This window comes from Oreochromis aureus, linkage group 17, assembly GCF_013358895.1.
Source record: "Oreochromis aureus strain Israel breed Guangdong linkage group 17, ZZ_aureus, whole genome shotgun sequence".
NCBI lineage: Eukaryota > Metazoa > Chordata > Actinopteri > Cichliformes > Cichlidae > Oreochromis > Oreochromis aureus.
This window is the reverse complement of record NC_052958.1, coordinates 3,479,093-3,498,265: the sequence shown is the minus strand read 5'-3', so window position 1 is coordinate 3,498,265 and position 19,173 is coordinate 3,479,093. Positions and strand designations below refer to the sequence as shown.

The 19,173-nt window shown below is 41.2% G+C and overlaps 1 protein-coding gene across 3 annotated transcripts in view; it reads left to right on the top strand.

The window, feature by feature from the left end:
* Positions 1 to 19,173, top strand: part of LOC116323195 (synapsin-3) — a 129,079-nt gene that overhangs the window by 201 nt on the left and 109,705 nt on the right. For all 3 annotated transcript variants that reach the window (XM_039601065.1, XM_039601066.1, XM_039601067.1), the window contains exon 2: positions 11,536 to 12,005. In XM_039601065.1, the coding sequence (XP_039456999.1) occupies positions 11,593 to 12,005 (413 nt within the window). In that variant the 5' untranslated portion in view covers positions 11,536 to 11,592. The remainder of the gene's footprint in view (positions 1 to 11,535; positions 12,006 to 19,173) is intronic.

The following is a 19,173-nucleotide window of genomic DNA, read 5'->3' as shown; positions in this document are numbered from 1 at the left end:
CATCATGCCCACGTTTCTGTTCCCAGCCTTTGTCGGGGTGTTTGTGCTTCCTGCTGCGGGTTGTTCTGTTAGGAGAGAACAGCTGCTGCTTCACACAATGAAGCTTATTTTTTATCCTGGGCATTAATCATGTTTTATTGATTATTATCGCTCCGATGGAAAAGATGTGTTTTGGCTACACGAGCGCAGTGTTTTGCTGTGTCAGGCTCATTTGAATTGGCAGCTCAGATGATATAGAGTAGGTCTGTGCAGGGATTCCCTCAGCCGTGTCTCTGCAGCCTACAGTCCAGTCACTCCTCCGCTGTAAGGGAGGGGAGGTGGGGAGAGGGGCTATCCATGTCATGACTGTGACCAGGGGGTGGCCAGTCTAGTGCTGTGTTAAGGCAGATGTCAGGCTGCATTAATTTATGTGTGTGTGTGTGTGTGTGTGTGTGGTTCCCATTAAGAGACATGAAACTGATGTAGAAGAGCCTGTTTTAGTGCTAATTGAGCTGCTACTTTTCACTAATCTGGTTTAAAATAAAAAGCTAACTTTTAGATTTTACTTTATATGCTCACCCAGTCCAAGGTATTTTAATTATTTAATAGTAATATCTTAATAATAATAAAAATCATATCTAAATATGCTTTTAAACCAATTTAAACCTGCAGTAACTATTTCGGCCGCTTGGGGGCAGCAGAAACGAGCGCAACACAGAAAATTGATATTTTTATTTTGACTTCTTAGCATACAGATCAGAGCTGACCAGCTAGCCAGTATTAGCCTATCCTGATGTATGTGTATCATGACAGTACAGAATGTTACCGTCTATATGAAAGCTTAATAAATTTATATACATTAAGAACATAATAAGAAAAAGAACAACTCTTTTTCTTAAGAAGAAAAAGAGTTGCCGATTCGGAGTCAAGTAAATATCGGCAATTGGTTGAAAAACCTGATATTGGTCAGAAGAATATTTTAACGTCATTTGTTTCTGGCCTTCTGGTCCAATATTTACTCTATTTCTGTGTCTGTTAATTTAAGCTAGGTATATTTTTAGCAGCTAAATGCTAGCTAGTTGCTAACACAGGGGTGCTTGCGACCACCATCTTGTTTACTAGCCTGTTGCTAAGGCTGTATCCACACTGGAAGCGATTTGCTGGATGCTAAAGCTTTGACAGCTGGTCACTAGTGGACATTCCAGGTTTTGGTTGTCTAGGTAACTTTCAGATACTTCGGTCTGCCAATCAGAGTTTTGTAATGATGTTTTGATTTAGATGAATGATGACTGTGCTGTTATTTGTTTTTGTTGCCAGGTTACAGATCAGATTATACCACACCCAGTGTTTTTTCTTATTTACCCAGAGAGCATAATTGTTGTGGAGCAAGAAAAAAAAAAGCCCTTAAAAAGTAAATAAAAAATTTCCTGATCTTTAAGTGTTGCAAACAAACATGCGTATTTATTGTAATTTATTGTAATGCACTTTTGTGCTGCACAATGGATGCAGCGTTACAACTTAGTTATTAATTTTTATTACCAATGACGCCACACTACAAAATAAACGCAATGAAATAGTAATGAGGTCATCAGGAGGCAGATGCAAGCCTTCTGTCCATCAGCAGTTACCTGCTTCCCTTCCAGCAGATGCTCCTCAGCATGAAAGGCCGACTGCAGCTGCTAATGATTCACGTTTTCTGGATAAAAGATGAATTGCAAGATAAGAGTGACCTTTTTGTCCTTAATCAGCCGGCGTTACTGGACGCGTGTCAAAGTTAATGCAGAAAATAGAGCAGTTTGTGAAATGAATAGGAGATGCAAGTTGTAGTAATGTGGAGGCTTGCTCTGAATGAATCAATATGCCACTGATGCTGCGATTATGGAAATGATTCACTGACAACCTGTTGGTCATAGCTCAGATATGAAGGGAATGGATAGTGTACTGGATTACATTGTGCTGGAGCTTTATACGGAATGCTGAAAGCCAGAATTGTGTTTACACTTGTATATTTTTCCCTTTAACTGAAAGATGTTGTCTCTTTTAAGCTCAAGGTTGTTTGAGACTGACTGAGTGATTGATGGATTGATGAACCTCTAATCTCTGCAGCGATTCAGTACATTTAGTCTGCCTCCTGCCTTTTTGTGTGCACATGCACTAATGCGGTGTCTGCAGTGACGGCTTGGCTCGGTCACTACCGCGGTGACTCGGCGGTGACTCCTCGCTGCTGCTGCTGCAGACACTTAGAGTGAACTGAGACTGTTGTGTCACTTGAACTATCGAGTTTCGCAGTTCGACGATGACTTTCCTGCTCCTCCTAGGTGCGCTCTCAGTGCAAAATTAGTGAGATTTTCAGTTTAGGTCCAACGCTTCGTGGTTTTTGAAATGGATTTTGTATTCCTAATCGGAATTATGTCCCCATTATCTAAATTGTGTCTTGGCACAATGTCTTGCTTGGAAGTAAGTTGGTAGAAAGGAGAGGCAGTGCACTGAAAGCATTTCGCAGCATGTTAGCATTTTGGTGCATTGAAATCAACACCCTAGAGGCTAATAGTGTCTTCACAAGCTGCCATTTTGCAAGTTTTGCGATGGCTGATCAACTAAGCAGCAGGCGTCCACGCACCCTCCCACAGCAACTCAACATACCATCTTTGCTGTAAACGTCTCGGCCGCCGCAGAGGCGAGAACGTACAGGGAGAGAAAGATACTGCAGATTAACAGTATGTTTTATAATGTTGTGCAGTTAGTATTTTTGAACTTGTGATGTATTGGGAGGTTCTTATGGATCTAAGTCTGGAAAAATATGTGGCAAAACCTTTTGCTTGGTGTGGCCCAAATTCAAAGGATTCAGTTTTCTGCAAAGTTAGTCAAATTTAAAGGTTTTGGTTCTAACAGTCGGACCGATTGAAGTCGTTTTGAGCCAGTGCTGTATAAAGATGGATGGATGGATATATGTATGTACGCATAAATAACAGTTTAGCTGATAGCAAATGCCGCTGCTGATATTTAGGATTTAGAACATTTTCTGCTCTGAGCACATTCTGTATTGAGCATGAACACTATATATGTGTTTATTACCATTAATTAATCTACTTTGTTATGTAGCAATTTTGGTAATGGACTTCTTATGAGGTCACGTGATACAGCCCAATAAAGTCATGCCTTCATAATCTAACCAGTTTAATATTGTGCATTAAACATATCAGACTGAGACAGAAGTAATTTATTTATTCCAGAGCTTTATGTTGATATTGTTATTGTATGATAATGGTAGAGATGTTTTGTTTTTTTCCATTGGCTCCATAGCCTCCTAGTGCACTCCTAGTAACAACATGAAAAAGGTGGCGGAGTGCTAGGCACACAAAGATGAGTCATGCGAACATCCCTGTTTCCTGAAAGGTTGGCGTGTTAGTTAGATGGACTTCTGCCCTGCTTGTAGCCGTACGTAAAATAAGCGTGGGTTACTAAGTGACTGAGAAAACAGTGCAGATTATGTGATGATGCTGTTGTTTTGTTACAGTCTGAATTCTGTTATTTGCAAAGTGCGGTGTACATATGGACCATCGAACGGTTAGTAGCATTTACAGCTAAGCAAACGTATGAAACATGAGCAGTGATGATCAGTGAAGACGAAAATGTATTTTTAGTTTCCCAAACGTTGCTCAAAGGCAGTAACATCTGATTGTGTTAGCTTGTGGAGCCATACAATAGGAAATACTACTAGCTTTGGACTGGGTTAAAAACAGCACTGCACTCTACAGGAGGGGCCAGAGTCGTCTCTGTTTTCTGAGGCGGCTGAGGTCCTTCAACATCTATCGGACAATGCTCAGGATTTTCTGTAAGTCTGTTGTGGCCACTGCCATCTTCTATGTTGTTGCATGCTGGGGCAGCAGGTTGAGGCCAACAGCCTCAATAAACTGATCTGCAAGGCCAGTAATGTTGTGGGGATGGAGCTGGACTCCCTTAGGGTGGTGTTGGAGAGGCGGATGTTGTCCAAGATAAGGACAATGCTGGATAATACCTACCACCCATTCCATGACGTGCTGGCTAGTCACAGGAGCACGTTCAGTGAGAGACTGAGATTACCAAAAAGCACCACTGAATGACACAGGAAATCATTCCTGCCCGTGGCCGTCTCCCGGCACACCTCCTCCATCTAACACACTGTAAACACTGCAGTAGTTACAGCCGTTTGCACACGCTCTACAGCAGCGGTCCCCAACCCTTTTTTGCACGTCGGGCCGCTTTAATGTCAGACAGTGTTTTCACAGACTGGCCTTTAAGGTGTCGCGGATAAATACAACCAAATAAAATGATACGACCGAGACAAAAACGGTGGTATTTTGTAAATATAATAATAAACACAAATTCACTGTGTAATTGCGTAACTTTATTAGCAGCGTCAGAAATGCGGCATCAACATTGAGAGTAACATCCTCCTCTCTGCCCCTTAATGCTCTCTGGTTGCTATGGCAACGCGTAAATATTTATTTCAAAATAAGACACAACTACAACACGGGAAAGATCCTGGGAAACCGAGTTAATGGTAAAAACCCTGAAAACCATAATTTTACACGCGAGCCTCAACTCTCACGGCCCGGTACCAAACAACTCACGGACCGGTACCGGTCCATGGCCCGGGGGTTGGGGACCGCTGCTCTTACGTAAAATAGCAAATGACAAAGTTCACAGGTTAGAGTTAAATGTCAATCATATATATTTCACCTCTGTAATATTCTTGATATTTATAATTGTGCGATTTGTATATATTAGTGCTATTTGTTCAATTTGTAAACTTTGTAACATTTTGTATTATTAATTAGTTTAGTCTGTTACTGTTACTGTCTTGGAGCAACTGTAACCAACATAATTTCCTTAGGAATTATTAAAGTATTCAGATTCAGATTCTAATGATTGTGAGGCCATATGTAGCAGGAGGCAGCCATTGCTTCTGAATAAGCTAGCATCAGGGCCCCAAAGGCCTTCAAAAGTGAGTCAAACCCCAGAAAGACAAAGAAAAACATGTCATACTGGATGAAAACATGAGATTTTATTTTTTTTACAAGCAATGAGATTCGCACCTTATATCTAACTTTGGTACTATATAAATAAAAATGAATTGAATAGACCCCAAAGGTGGGCTGACTTATTGACAGATGACTAGATCAGCTGTCAAGTCAAAAATCAAAATTGGGTTAAATGTTAATAGGAGAAGTTAGGTAATCTAATACAATGTAAAGAGGTATTATAGTTAAATCAAAAAAAGGCAGACGTAATAACGAAGCCTGGGACTTTGCTTTGGAAAAACAAAAACATATGTATTTAATTTTTCTTTGCTTGAGGTGGGTGAGAGCATTGGCCTGAAGCAACAAAACAGCAGTGATTTAATTAGTTTTTGAGGCTTGAGACAGGATGGCTCTACAGAAGAGGTCAAGGTAATTTGAAAGAATCTTATAAACCTTAATGGGCCCGGCTTATTTCATGGCTGTCTGCCTTGTAGATTAAGATGCTCGCTGTTGAGTAGTTTGACCGATTTGTTTCCAAAAACAGCAAAGGAAGCAACAACACATGTGTACAGGTAGACAGAGAGACTGACTGATGATGATGATCGATGAATATTAATATGATCTATGGTAACCATGACAACAGGGCCTGCCACCAAGGAATTTTTACTGTATGGCTCCAGGATAGTAACATCATGAGCATCAACACGGCACCGATTCCCACACATTTATTAATAATCCCCCAGAATGCCTCAGGGCAGGTTCCAGCCAGCTCGTTCTCCCAGCGTTTTGTCTCTCTGCTCTCTTTAAATTCATATACCTCGCTCTGACTCGAGTCCAGGCAGCTATGCTTTGCTCTCACTCGTTACAACCCCCAGCCACTCACCTCAGACTGTCATGAATAATTAAAACCTTGTTCGACTGCTCGTGGTGACACGCTGCACACCGGGGAGACGAGCACTGATCCCTGTAAGCTCGTTCCAGTTTAGCAGACAATATCTGCCCGTGTGTTCGTGTTTGGCTTTGGGGTGTGAGGGGCGCTGTACGCTCCTGTAAGAGCCTTAAGAAGGAAGTTAAGAGCAGTTAGGATCTTAGATAACACACAGTTTAGGTTTCCACACTTTGTCATTTAGGAGAAGCAGGGACTTGAAAACCTTAGCGGGGAGCACGTAGTCTGTATGGCACGGTGTGAATATATGGCACACTCTCTTAACTTCCTGTAGGCCTGTGGAGTGGTCAAAGAAGACGACGTGGCACTGCTGTATGTCTTCCACCACTCAGTCAACACTTCTATCAGGCTCTGGTGTGTAAATTCACAGAAGAGGCGTTCAGATTATGTGTTAGATGTAACAGATTCGCAGACAGGATGTGAAGGAGGAAAGAACAGGAAGGAAGGCTGCTGGGTCTGCCGCACTCTCTCCTCGTCAATTTCGAGATTTTTAAATATAGAAAAACGCACGCTGTACATCAGCGGGGGTCCAGAGTATGGTGTGGCATTATCGTCCTCCTTCCCCTTCATTATGGAGCTAAGCCTGTGATTATTGCTGAGCCAAAGTCCTGTTGGCTGTTAGAGTTTTCTCTAATATCTCTTTTATATGCTGCTGATTTTAGCCACTCAGGCGACAGCGAGTTCGGCCGTTGTGTCAAATGTGATTCGGCATAACAGTCGCATTGTTGCTATCGTCTATTTCAACTAAGCAGTATTCAAGCTTTTGAATGTTTGGATATTTCAGTATAAACTCAGGCTTTGCCACAGTAACCAGCGATTGACCCTGTTTCTGTTACTTCCTGCTAGAGTCCCATGAGCAGTGTTGCCACCTGTTCAGGAGTAACAGTGTGCGAGTATACTGCTGAGAGAACGAAGAGGAAAAACCTTTAAGGCTTTTATAAAACTTCAGGCACAGAGGAAACTTGGCTGAGGGGTGGTTGAAAAAGTAGAAATGTGCCACAAGTGTAAAGATAGAGATTTTTGTGTTTTCAATGAGATCAAGTCGTTACAAAGAGGACAGAGCTGCCAGTCAGTAACTCTTTGCCTGTAATCGCTACAGTTTGCTGTTCTCTTTATTCTATGACTGTCATAAAGAAAGCACACTGTTGACTGTGATTCCGTCCTAGAAATAACATCCTGCTGCTGTATATTCAATAGAGAGTAAATGTATATCAGTCTCAAGCCACAGATTATGGTGCTGAAAACAAACAGTGTGCATGTGCCAAAATCTGCAATGCTTTAAATGGCCACTTGAGGCAGGCTTCAAATGTGAGATCCATGTGGAAATGTCTTACATTTCATTTTCATAATCGTAAAAACTCTACAGAAAGTAATATAACTAATCTTGTGCTTAGCTGGTCATGGGAGATGGCTGCCCCACTTTCTTCCTTTTAAAAAGAAGTTTTTCACCCCCACTGTCAAAGCCTAAAGTTCTGCACGATTAAGGGTACTATCAGCTAGGCATCATAAGGTCTTCCACATAACTGGGTGGAAATCCTGAACTGATTAACAGAATGCTAATGTTTTATTCAGGACAACTACTTGGGCAGTCCTTCCAGTGGCTCCAAATTCAATCAATTGTTATATTAAATGCTATTTATGGCCATTGACTTGAATATTTCCAGCCTCACACAAGAAGTCATTGAGATCATGTGTTGGTGCTTGTGTGTATTTCTTTCTTTTTAATTATACTAACATCCTGTCCCAAACCCTGTACTTTAGTTATCTGTGTTGCTTGAGGGACTTTTATATGTTAGCGATGCATAGCATATATTTGCATCTGTACAATTCACATTGCTAGCCATGGTAGCTAGCATTAGGTACCTTGGCTAGCAATGCTTTAAATCTAGCAATGCTTTACCTCCCATTACTTACTTCTTCACCCTCTCGTCCTAATGCAATCAAAAGTATTTCAAAATACCAAGACGGCATCAGGTAAAAAAAAAACAAACACACTCAAGGCTTCAAAAATGTCCATAATTTATAAAAACCCATTTCCCAAAAAGTCAAAGGCGTCGTAAAATGTAATTGAAAACCGAAAGCATTCATTTTGCAAATCTCATAAAGCCATATTTTATTGATAACAGAACACAGAAAATATATAAAATGTTTAAACTGAGAAATGTACCATTAACTCATGTTAATTTTGATGTCAGCAACACATCTTCAAAAAGTCTGTAAACTTCTGGGAACTGCGGAGGTCTTAAGTTTTGGTTCATGATACTCTAAATGATTTCAGTTTGTGAACGTTTTGGACTGCAGACAGGCTAGTTCAGTTAGCATTGTCTTGGTAAACTATACAAGGCCTTCTCTGAGAAAGGATGCCTAGAATGAAGGTAGAGCACCACACAGACAAAACAAAACACAGGGCTTAAATACACAGAGGGAGCAATCAGGGAATGGGAGACAGGAGGAAAACACAGCTGGGACAAATCAGGGCTAACGATACACGGGAAGCAAAACCAGATACATTAATATGAGACATGGACTTTCAAAGTAAAACAGGAAACATAACACAGAGACAGCTGACGGGGGAGACAGCAACTATGGAGAACAGACAGAAACCAGAAGACCAAAACTCTAACATAAACCACACAGAGAACCTAAACTTAGAACAGTCCTATAACCCATTAGACAAAGAAAGCTAGAATATAATCAAATAAACAAAATGAAAGAACCAAAACACAAAACACTAACACCTGTAGATGATGAGCTATTCAAAGTCTTCTCGGTTTTATGTTGAGGAACATTCTGAAATTGTTCCGCAATTTGTAGATGAAGTGTTTTTTTGCAAATTGATAAACCTCAGCTCGTCTTTATTTCTGGGAAAATTTGCCTCTAAGGTGCTTTTTGCCACAAATTTGTTGCCATTTAACCAAATTAGTTGCAAAGTATTCTCCTCAGTTTAAACACTTGATCTGTTTTCTATGTTCTACTGTGAATGAAAGATTGATAGATTTAGATTTTATTCAGTATTGCAGCATTTTGTAGAAAATGGGGTTCCCTCGGTACCATATGTTAAAAACTGCTTTATGGTGAGACACTTTTTAAATGCCTATAAAAAAAAATCAACATTTTTACACTAACAATCTTTCAGTTTTGTGTAATATCAAAAAAGTCACATATATTTGCAGCTTCACACACTTTTGTGGAAAACTTTTGAAACTTTTATAGCTAATTTTAGTTTTCGGCTTGTACTTTAGTGTTGTGGTTCATTGTCACTGCTGCACTCTCAGCAGCCCTGCTTCTCTAGCGGGGAGCCATGATAATATGGCTGTATGCTATTTGCCCAGCAGCAAACAGCAATAAGGTGAAAGTTAGTCACTAACGGGGGAGCATAATTAGCAGATTAAGGGCCTGATCTTTTTCTCGGGACCTAGTGAAGGCGAAATTAGAGCTAAGTGGATGGTGAATGCTGTATTTTAATTTGCCGGATGGCCAGGTGATGCAATGAATGTTTTGTCTACAGAGTTAAAAGAGTGCAACTCTTACCTTAGGATGAAAACGATCAGGTCATTGTGGACACTGTGCTGTATTTAGTAATAATTCATGTAACCTGACTGATATTAATCGGGCGTTACTCGTCTCTGAGCTCAGTGTTCTGTCAGAGAGATCCAGTGCTGCTTTCTCACACTGCTAACAGCTGTAAACTGTGCTGCTGCTAAGCAGAATAGTACAGTTCAGCTTCTGTGCAGCTCAGGTCTCACTTCAGTTTCTTGCCTAGCAATGATCAGGCAACAACTGTAAGTTTCACTGAAAGCTTCCTTTTGGCGATAAGCTGACTACAATAACTTGTCAAGATGTAACATTTGCTCCACATCCTTCTCTTATGTCTGCAGGCTTGTCAGGTTCTCCTCCCCTGCAAAAACACAGCCACAAACACTGGGCGCATCCGCCTGAGACATGACGCCACAATAAGAAATGCACTTTCATCTAATCCAAGCTCCATTTATAGTGGGAGCAGCCTAGTTTTAATCAGGTTTAGGGGTTTCTTTTCCTCTCCGCTTGCGTGCGTGCTTCACTGCAGTTTGATGGCTAATCTGCCTGAATGTCTCTCCTCTGCCTCGCTGGGTTCCATGTGTTATATAACAGTTTTTTCCAACTGACTCTTGTCTGCTTTACAAAGAAATGAGCTATGAATCTCCTCCAACTTTGCATCATCACGGCTGCATCGCTGAATTATTTGCCAGCGGTTTCTGTCCCACCCGGCATGGGTAACTCGATCTTATGCAAATCGGGTTTAACAGATTCATAGCTGTTATAAGAAAAAAGAAAATCACAGTGGAACAACTTTTAAGTGTCACAGTAATAACAGCTCTAGTTTTTCATCCTCATCGGTGTGACACTGCTTTCCATCTGTGGTTCATTTTGCCTGAGGTCTGATGCTGATTAGTGTGAACATGGAAAAGTAGAGAAGCATCATATTTTTAAATATTGCCACTTGGATCAGATTCATCTGTGCCTCAGCATCTAATCCTGATGCTTACATGCCATATGTAGTCTGCTCAGTGAACTAACTCAAACTCTCCATAGATACTACTGATAATCTTTTACTCACTTTAGGCTGTGTTAAAAAATTCATAACCTGACAGCTTTTTCAGTGTCTTATCATCTGGATTACTGTAAACACACTACTGATATATTATCATCAGAACTAATCTTGAGAAAGCATTTCCTGTTTTTTTTCTTTATACCAAAGCTGCAGGACACTCACGCGATGGTCCGCTATTAATAGACATGAATAAAGCTAAATGACTAGAATAATTAAATACATGGTAAATGAACTGGTACTTACATAGTGCTTTTCCACTCTAATAGATTGCCCAAAGCACTTTCTACTACAAATCTCACTCACCCTTTCATCAGTTCTATCTGTGAAGCACCAAACTGTCCATTCATGGTGCTTTATATTGGAAGTTAAAGACAGAGAAATACGATTAGATGAGGAAGGAAAAAAAAGTTATTTTCCTCTTTGGGCATTTTAACAGAAGAGTCTGTTGAGTTTGACTTCATTTAGGAGCAAACCTCAAGTTGCCATTGGAGGAACTGCTGTCAAGTTTGCATCATTCTGTTCATGTGCACTCATTTTGAGAAAGGGGGGTTTGACACTTTGTTGTTCTGTTGTGACCTTGTTTGCTCGGTGTAGGGAAGCACCAAACAGTTCTCTGTGCCATAACTATCATCGTCACTGTACATCCTCCATCATGATCATCATCTAGTCGCTAACTGTGTGATAAACTCATTTTGTACGTTTTTATCAGAGCTGTTTTTGCTTGATTAGCTGCCTGCTGGAGCAGGAAACATGGCTGATTAGAGCAGTTAGTCTGAATCAAAACATTAATTTTGCTGGCTGCAAGCAATTACCCAGAAGAAGTTAAAATGCTTCTTTAGCTCTGGGGGATTTTCTGTGAATATGTCAATTCAGAATGCGACAACCGAAGAGACAACCGCTCCAGCAAAGATTGGTGTAGCTTGTATGTTGGACTAACACAACATCAGCCATAGAGAGCACTAAAAACTGAGCCTGAGCTCGCTTCTTATGTTTTGGATCTTCTCTTTTTCTTTTAGGACTACAGGCGTTCTTCCCTCTCACCTCTGGCCTGACTGATCCACCAGCCCATCACCATGAACTACCTTCGCCGGCGCCTGTCAGACAGCAGCTTTGTGGCCAACCTCCCCAACGGCTACATGATGGATCTGCAGAGGCCGACCCCACCAGGCTCATCAACTTCTTCTCCTGCCTCCCCAGCCACAGAGAGGCGGCAGCCCCCGAGCGTCCCAAGCCAGCCTCCAGCCTCGGGCACATCCTCTGGCTCAGCCTCTGGTCCGGCCTCAGGCTCAGGGAGCTTCCTCAGCTCCTTCTCCAGCGTGGTGAAGAGTGCACAGATGGCCCAGAACGTGGCGGCTGCCGCGCATGCTAAGTCAGCGGCGGCGGCGGCGGCTGCTGAAGGCGCCTCTGCAGGAGGTGTTCAGCCAGCCAAGCCTGTGATACGCAAGCCTAAGATCCTGCTGGTGATTGATGATCAGCACACAGACTGGTGAGCGGAAGCCTTTTAATGTAGTAGCACAAGTGTGGGTTTATATTTGAGTAGAAAACATTTCACATCACAGTGCTTGCTCTCTGAAGTCTGAAATGACTCATCTGAGATCACTTCAAATTCCAGCAAATAATGAACTGAAGTGTGACTGATTTGTTTGTCAGGGTACTAGAACTCTTCCATGTCATTTAAAGTCGTGCTTCCCTTAAAATTTCCACAGCGGATCACAAAAACCAATGAGCAGTTAAGTGGAAATAACCTTCCTACTGCTGTATAAAGTGTAGTAGTATCTGCAGGTAGGACATGGCAAATTAAACTTTGTTCAAACTTAGAGTGAACTTCTTTGATACATCACCAGACCTTGTAAAAGCAAGTCTACAGCTGGAAGACATATAAAAAGTTCAATCAGTTTACCCTCATATAAGGCTTCTTTACATTGACTGTTTGATTATTAAACTATAAATTAGCATTTTTTTAAAAAAATTATATAATTAGAGAAAAAGTGTGCATGCTTTGTAAAAGAGAACTGTTCTCATGGATGTAAGAGTGAAGCTGGACTAAGCTGGCATTAGAGTAAAATGAAGATTAGAAACAGCTAGCCTAGCATGCTAACTGACAAAATATAGGTTTTTATTCATAAAGAAATATCTATAAAAATATAAAATATAAATATAAAGTGAGTTCATATAGTTCATATAATTGAAGTAATTCTGCAAAGTGCTAGGCTAACTGCTTCCAATGTTTATGCTAAGTTAGGCTATCTACTTTTAACACAATGATATTAACTGTAGTACTAATCTGACACTCGTCTGGAAGCAAGTAGGTGTATTTCGAAAAACATCTGTATTCCTTTAAGATGCTACTTTTGAAACATCTCATTGTCAGTAAGCTAATTAGCCACCAAATTCTTTAGCATCTAAAAAGAAGATATTGCTAAGATTAAAAAAAGTTCAACTTTGATAGCTTGTATTTCTCTTTCTACTCTCCTGCCAAATGAGAAACATTCTTGTGCTTCAGTTTGAATGAAGTGAGACGTGTTATTGTTTATGATAGACTCGTACGTCCTTGGTCTTAGTCGGCTTTTGCATTAGCGTTCTTTGCTGGAATTAAAATTGTCATGGTAACAAGGAAAAGGAACGATGGAATGTGACAGAAAAAAAAAACAGTGCTTTAATCAGAAAAAATGAGCTCTTCTTTCGCTGACAGCCCATACATGAATTTTTGAAGCCAACTTCAGCTGCCTTTTGCTCCCAACGCCGGAGGGATTGATTTCCTGAGCTGCAGTGAAGACACACAGCAGCCAGTTTATCGTGTTTGTCTTACGGAATCAATAAACCGCTCATCCATTTCATGAATTGTTATTCTGTTGCCTGACATTTGCTGGTAGACCGACCTCAGCTGGGCTGTTATTAGCCATTTCCAGCCGCTCAAGCTGCGCCCACAGAATTAGTAGGTATCATTATGTGCGGAGGCATCCTCTACTAGGAGATCAGGCAGGGGTCTAAAAATGATCCCTAAATTAAAGCGCCCCACTGACAGCCGTGTCAAAAACACCAAGATTGCTCTCAATTTCCCGCAAAGCCGGGTGGCCTCTTTTCCTTAAGCCGGCTGGCTGCAATCCCAAGAGGACCCATTTCTTTTCACACCCTGGTGTTTTTGAAATGAGTCGTCAGGGGATCATCCACCCTCTGAGGCATAAAAGCTCATTCAGCCACTCTGATGGAGCATCCTCAGTGTTTGAGAGAACAGCGGGGTTTTTTAAAATCACCAACCCTGTTAGTTAAATAAAGAGAGAAGAGTGGAAGTTTTTTTTAAAGGGCGGTTGATTTATTTATTTTTTTGTGAGCTTTTGCAGCAACAGGAACATCTGAGCAATATAAAGCAATCCAGGCTAACTAAACCTTACCTTCAAAAGAGATTTTAGTATTCACATTTTGATCATATGAGTCAACACTGTCAAAATAGCTTGCGGCGCTGTTGTAGTGGGTTATATTATATGTGATGGATTGCGATTTTGAAGTCCAGGTGTCCATCTATGCTCCATAGTTTTGCTTTGCTTATTGTTATTTATTGATTGCAGCTTTTATTCAAAGTTTGAGCTTCTTTCTGCACAGTTTGACATGACAGTGCTGAGTTTAAGGCCCACACTTTAAGCACAAGCAGGATTTCTGTGATGCCACAGCTTGCTTTGAAGCCTTAAGCAATCCAGCATAACACCTACACATGTGAGATGTAGAAACACATCATTTTTTAATCATTTCTGACATTTTTTTTAAACATTGCAACAGACTGGCGACCTGGCCAGGAGACCTCACATACCCAACCACCCTCAATTTGATAAAAGGGATTTACTTAAAGCTTCCAAGCAACATTTTAATAACACATTATTTTTTTAAATATTGGTAGGCACTGCTTTATTTTTGGCATCGTTGAACACATTTTCTGCAATAACTTTTCAGCATTTTGCAATTTAAGTGCTCTGAGAGGAAACTGCATTTCTGTCTACTCTAGGATGTCTTCAGAGGTAGGAGACAAAGAGACAGCGTTCCTGTTGGTTATCAATGCAAATGTGCATGGATGTCACTTCACAGGGCAAAGAGTCTCATTCAGTGTCAGGAAATAGAGCAGGAAAACATGATATTGCTTTTAACTACTGAATTCAAAGCGTGTCAAGCTGCTGTTAAACGCTGTTAAATGTATAACTGTTCCTGAGTTAACCACTGGGTGGCACTGTAGCTCACTTAAAGCCTCATAGACGGCTGCTTATCATTTCCCTTGATGCTTTGATGTTTCTCTGTAGGAATGATGAGCTTTGACCAGCAGATGGAGTTATCTGATAGACTATAAATTTTATCTGAAGCACTTCCTCTTGCAGTCTTGTAGCGTTTGAGCCTACAGATGTTCTCAGAGTATTAGTCTTTACATTATCACTTATCACTTTGATTTCATTTCAAGCCAGTCTGGACTGTATGACCTCTCATGTATTCTCTAGAGATTAAGGTCAGGTCTTTTCCATTTAGATAACAGATTGAAAGCAGTAATTAATCAATAATTAATATCCAGTTCAAGATGATTTTTTTTAGATTCACTTAACACTTTGGACAAAGCTGTTATCACTGATGTCCATTGTTAGTGAATATACCTAAAATTGGCTCCAGAAGCTGCTGGAACAACATCACATTCATCTAAAGCTACAGGTGCTTCTTCATATGATGCCATTTAGCCAATATGGAAACTGATACTGTTGTTGGACTAGTCGTGTCAAACAGGAGGCCTGGGGGCCTGAATTGGCCAGGCAAAAACTCCAATTTGGGCCACTAGATGAGTTTGGAAATGTGAAGGACATTTTGGACTTTGGACCGACAGATCGTTCATTTACTGTCTCAGGGGTTAGTTAAACTTATTTACACTGAGAGAAAGGAGAGTTTCATCGATTAAGATCGAAGTGGGCTGCATGAAGCATGTAACATGAGCTTGACATCCCTGATTTGAAGCTTGAATTTGCTTGATGGATGTCTTGAGAGTAAAGACAACTATTACTCATTCTGCAGCATATTATAAATGTTCATCTCCAGCTCCTCTCTGGTATGTTTGGACAATATCATTGACCAATGGCAGCTTTAAGAGTGTCAGTCATGGTGCTGCTGCTAACAATAAAACTGAACCAGCACTGAAGTGGTGACTGTGAATGTCCTCAAGATCAGCTCAGGAGGTGGCTGTCGACTTGAGTCTTGAGCCACTTTAACCAGCAGTTGAAGAGTTAACGCTCGACTCTCAGATGCAGATCGAGGGGGGAAAAAAATTTGGCTGCTCTTTTTGCAACATGTCTTCAACTAAACCTTGTCGCTGTATTTCATCTATAACCGTTGGGAAAGTGATGTATTGTGTGCTGCTTTGCTGTTGAAATCTCTAGGTTGCTCAAATGACAAAGTGAAGATAAGAGTTCCAATTGTGTTGGCCAGGTTTCTGATTTGCTTTATGACCCTTTATTGACTCCTGATGTACTATAGATTTTTTTTTAAGCCCCAGGAGTCCAATGGTCTTTCAACATCGCGTTCTAAATAGATGCAATGTGGTTTTCATGTATTTACATAGAAAAACATCGAGCTTATCCTATATATGGTTACAAGTTTAGAAGCTAATGTAATGGTTTTTGTATGGAAGAAGTGCGATTGCTAAAAAACACAACTTTAGCTCTTTGACAGACATTCAGCAGGTATATGGACATCCATCCATCCATCCATCCATCCATCCATCCATCCATCCATCCACTTTCTTTTGTTTACTCCATTTTCCAATTTCTGATGGGGGATTCCAAGATGATCCCAGGACAGATAAGATGTGTAATCTCTCCAGTAGACTGGGCCTACTTTAAAGTTTCTCTTCAGCTTGTTGTGCTTAGAAAACACCCCAGAGGTTATCCCAATGAGACGTTTAAACCAATTCCATTGGTTTGCTCCAGACACCCTAGGACAGGGTTGTCCAACTCCAGGCCTCGAGGGCCAGTGTCCTGCAGGTTTTAGATCTCACCCTGCGCCAACAAACCTGAATCAAATGATTAGTTCATTACCAGGCCTCTAGAGAACTTCAAGACATGTTGAGGAGGTAATTTAGCCGTTTAAATCAGCTGTGTTGGATCAAGGACACATCTAAAACCTGCAGGACACCGGCCCTCGAGGCCTGGAGTTGGACACCCCTGCCCAAGGAAGAAAAAGGCTTTGTGGCCTTTTATATCTGCCATCTCATACCGTCTGTCATAACCCAAAGCTCCTGGCCTTAGCTACAGGTTGGTATTAGCTGGAAAAATTGAAAGGTTACATGTTTCCTGGTGAAAATCAAAATAATTTTGTACTTAAGTGAGCACAAGTGAGAACAGCTTGGGCTAGAAACCCAACTAAACACAACCAGCGCAGATTGTCAGGCCGTGTGAAAAACGATGAATTCTCTTGCAGCTTTTCTTTCTGAATTACTGCTGGAGAGCCATGTGTTTATGTACAGCTGGGGAAAAGGGAACAAAATGCCCTGATCATCGGCCATCAATCTTTGAAACGAACTAAACAAAGTGACTGGTGCAGGCAAAGGAATATGTGATTTCCACAGCAGCTGCCTCGCTCTGCTGCCCGAACCTGATTGTTCTTGTTGGAAAAACAAACAAACAAAATAAAATCATTCATGTCATTCATCCAGGCCTTCTGCTCGTCTAAATATGCTTAATATGATTCCATTATGACATAAATAAATGGCTTTTAAAAAGACGTTTATATACAGTCATGTGGTCCATAAATGAAACTGTAGTTTTCATTGGGTTGTGCAGGAATATAGTGAAGCTATTTTAGATCTCTTTTGAGTGTAATAGGAACATCAGAACTTGCTGTGATTTCAGACAGGTTGCTCAATAGTTTGTCCAGTCTTTCTGCGCAGCCCTGACTCGAGAGCACTGTGAACATATCGGGTGTCCGTTGATCTATCCTTTCCCCCCCGGGGCTGAATTTCCTCCTGGGCATTCCAGCAGAGAGGCTGGGATCTCTGGGGAAACCCTGCTCTGTCCTGACAGACTTGGCCTCCAGCAATGACTGATGCACAATAGCAGTACACAGCACTGAGAGCATCACCGCAACCACCAACAATCCCTCCTTTTCTGCCTCTCCCGCTGCCTGTCTTTCAGGCTGACTCGTAAGACGACGGGCCAAGTAGCTGTCAGTCTGTTTGCTCTGTGTTCTGAATGATATGAGCATCTGATTGCTCAATTCAGCCCCACGGTGGCATGCTGCTTACTTCTTCACGAGTAGCCCAGTACTATTGACATCCCCAAGTCATCTCGAACCACATGAAGAGGATTTTACTTTTCTGTTTTGTCTGCAGAAGAAGCACAGAGGCCACACACTGGCACAAAAAAAGCTAAACATCCTCTTGCTGCATTTGTTAATCTATGCTTTGTCTCACAAAGAGGCCAAACGTTCAGAAGTGCAAAATTAATTCATTAGAAGGCCACTGGGTTTATAAAGCACTCAAAGGGTAAAGACAGGAATTTACTTTAGGAACCTTTAGTGCGCATCTAAAAGGTCCAGATAAAAACGTCCCAGACAGTTTGATTAATTTTATTTGATCATTTTTAGATACAGATTTCTGAAAAAAAAAGCTTTAAAGTGCACACCTTACAAAACGGGCATGTTTATTTTGGAGAATGCTCTAAACATTAACAACATGAGAAAAGAAACGTGAAGTCGCTCACCTGCTTTCAGTCTGAGTTTGCACAAAGTGAATCAGCCTCAAAGTCACTCCTTTATAAAAAAGACGAATACATTTACATGTTTTTCTGCACACAGGGCAAAATCTGAGCATCAGAACTTTTCTACTTTCAGCATCAGCTCTGGTACATAAACCTCACAGTAAATGCAGATGGCACAGTTTTTGTGTTTCAACTTACTGGAGGCCACGACAACCACTCCACTTGATTTACCAGTCAGTGTATGTTCCCACCTTCAGCTATCGCCACCAGCTCTGGGTAGTGACCAAAAGAATGAGACTGCAGGTACAAGTGACAGAAATGACCTTACTCCAAAGGGCCTCACCCTTAGAGAGAGGGTGACGGGGTTGATCATTTGGGAGGGACTGCTGCCCCATCCATGTCAAAAGTAGTCAGATGAGATGCTTTGGGTATCAGCCTCCTGGACGTCTACTAAGTGAAGTGTCCTGCTGGGAGGAAGCCCCGGGGCAGACCCATGACATACTTGTAGGGTTACATCTCTGTGCTGGTTTAAGCTGCGTACATACTGGCAGCGATCGTTTTGCAGCTGCCAGCTGGTTGCTTGCAGACATTCCAGGCTCTGGTTGCCTAGGCGACCTTCTAATGTATTTACTAGCAGGTCAATTCAAGTTATTTATATACTGCCCAATCACAACAGTTACCTCAAGGTGCTTTATATTGTAAGATAGAGACCCTACAATACAATATTGTAAAGGCTTACAATAATATAGAGAAAATTCAAAAAATCCGATGATCCTCTATGAGCAAGGACTTTGGCAACAGTGGGAAGAAAAAATTCCCTCATAACAGGAAGAAACCTAGAGGGGAGCGAGGGAGGACAAAAGAGCCAGAGGTTAATAATAATAAATGATTAAATGCAGGTCATATTTTTCACTCTCATTGGTATCCTCAGTCCCTTGC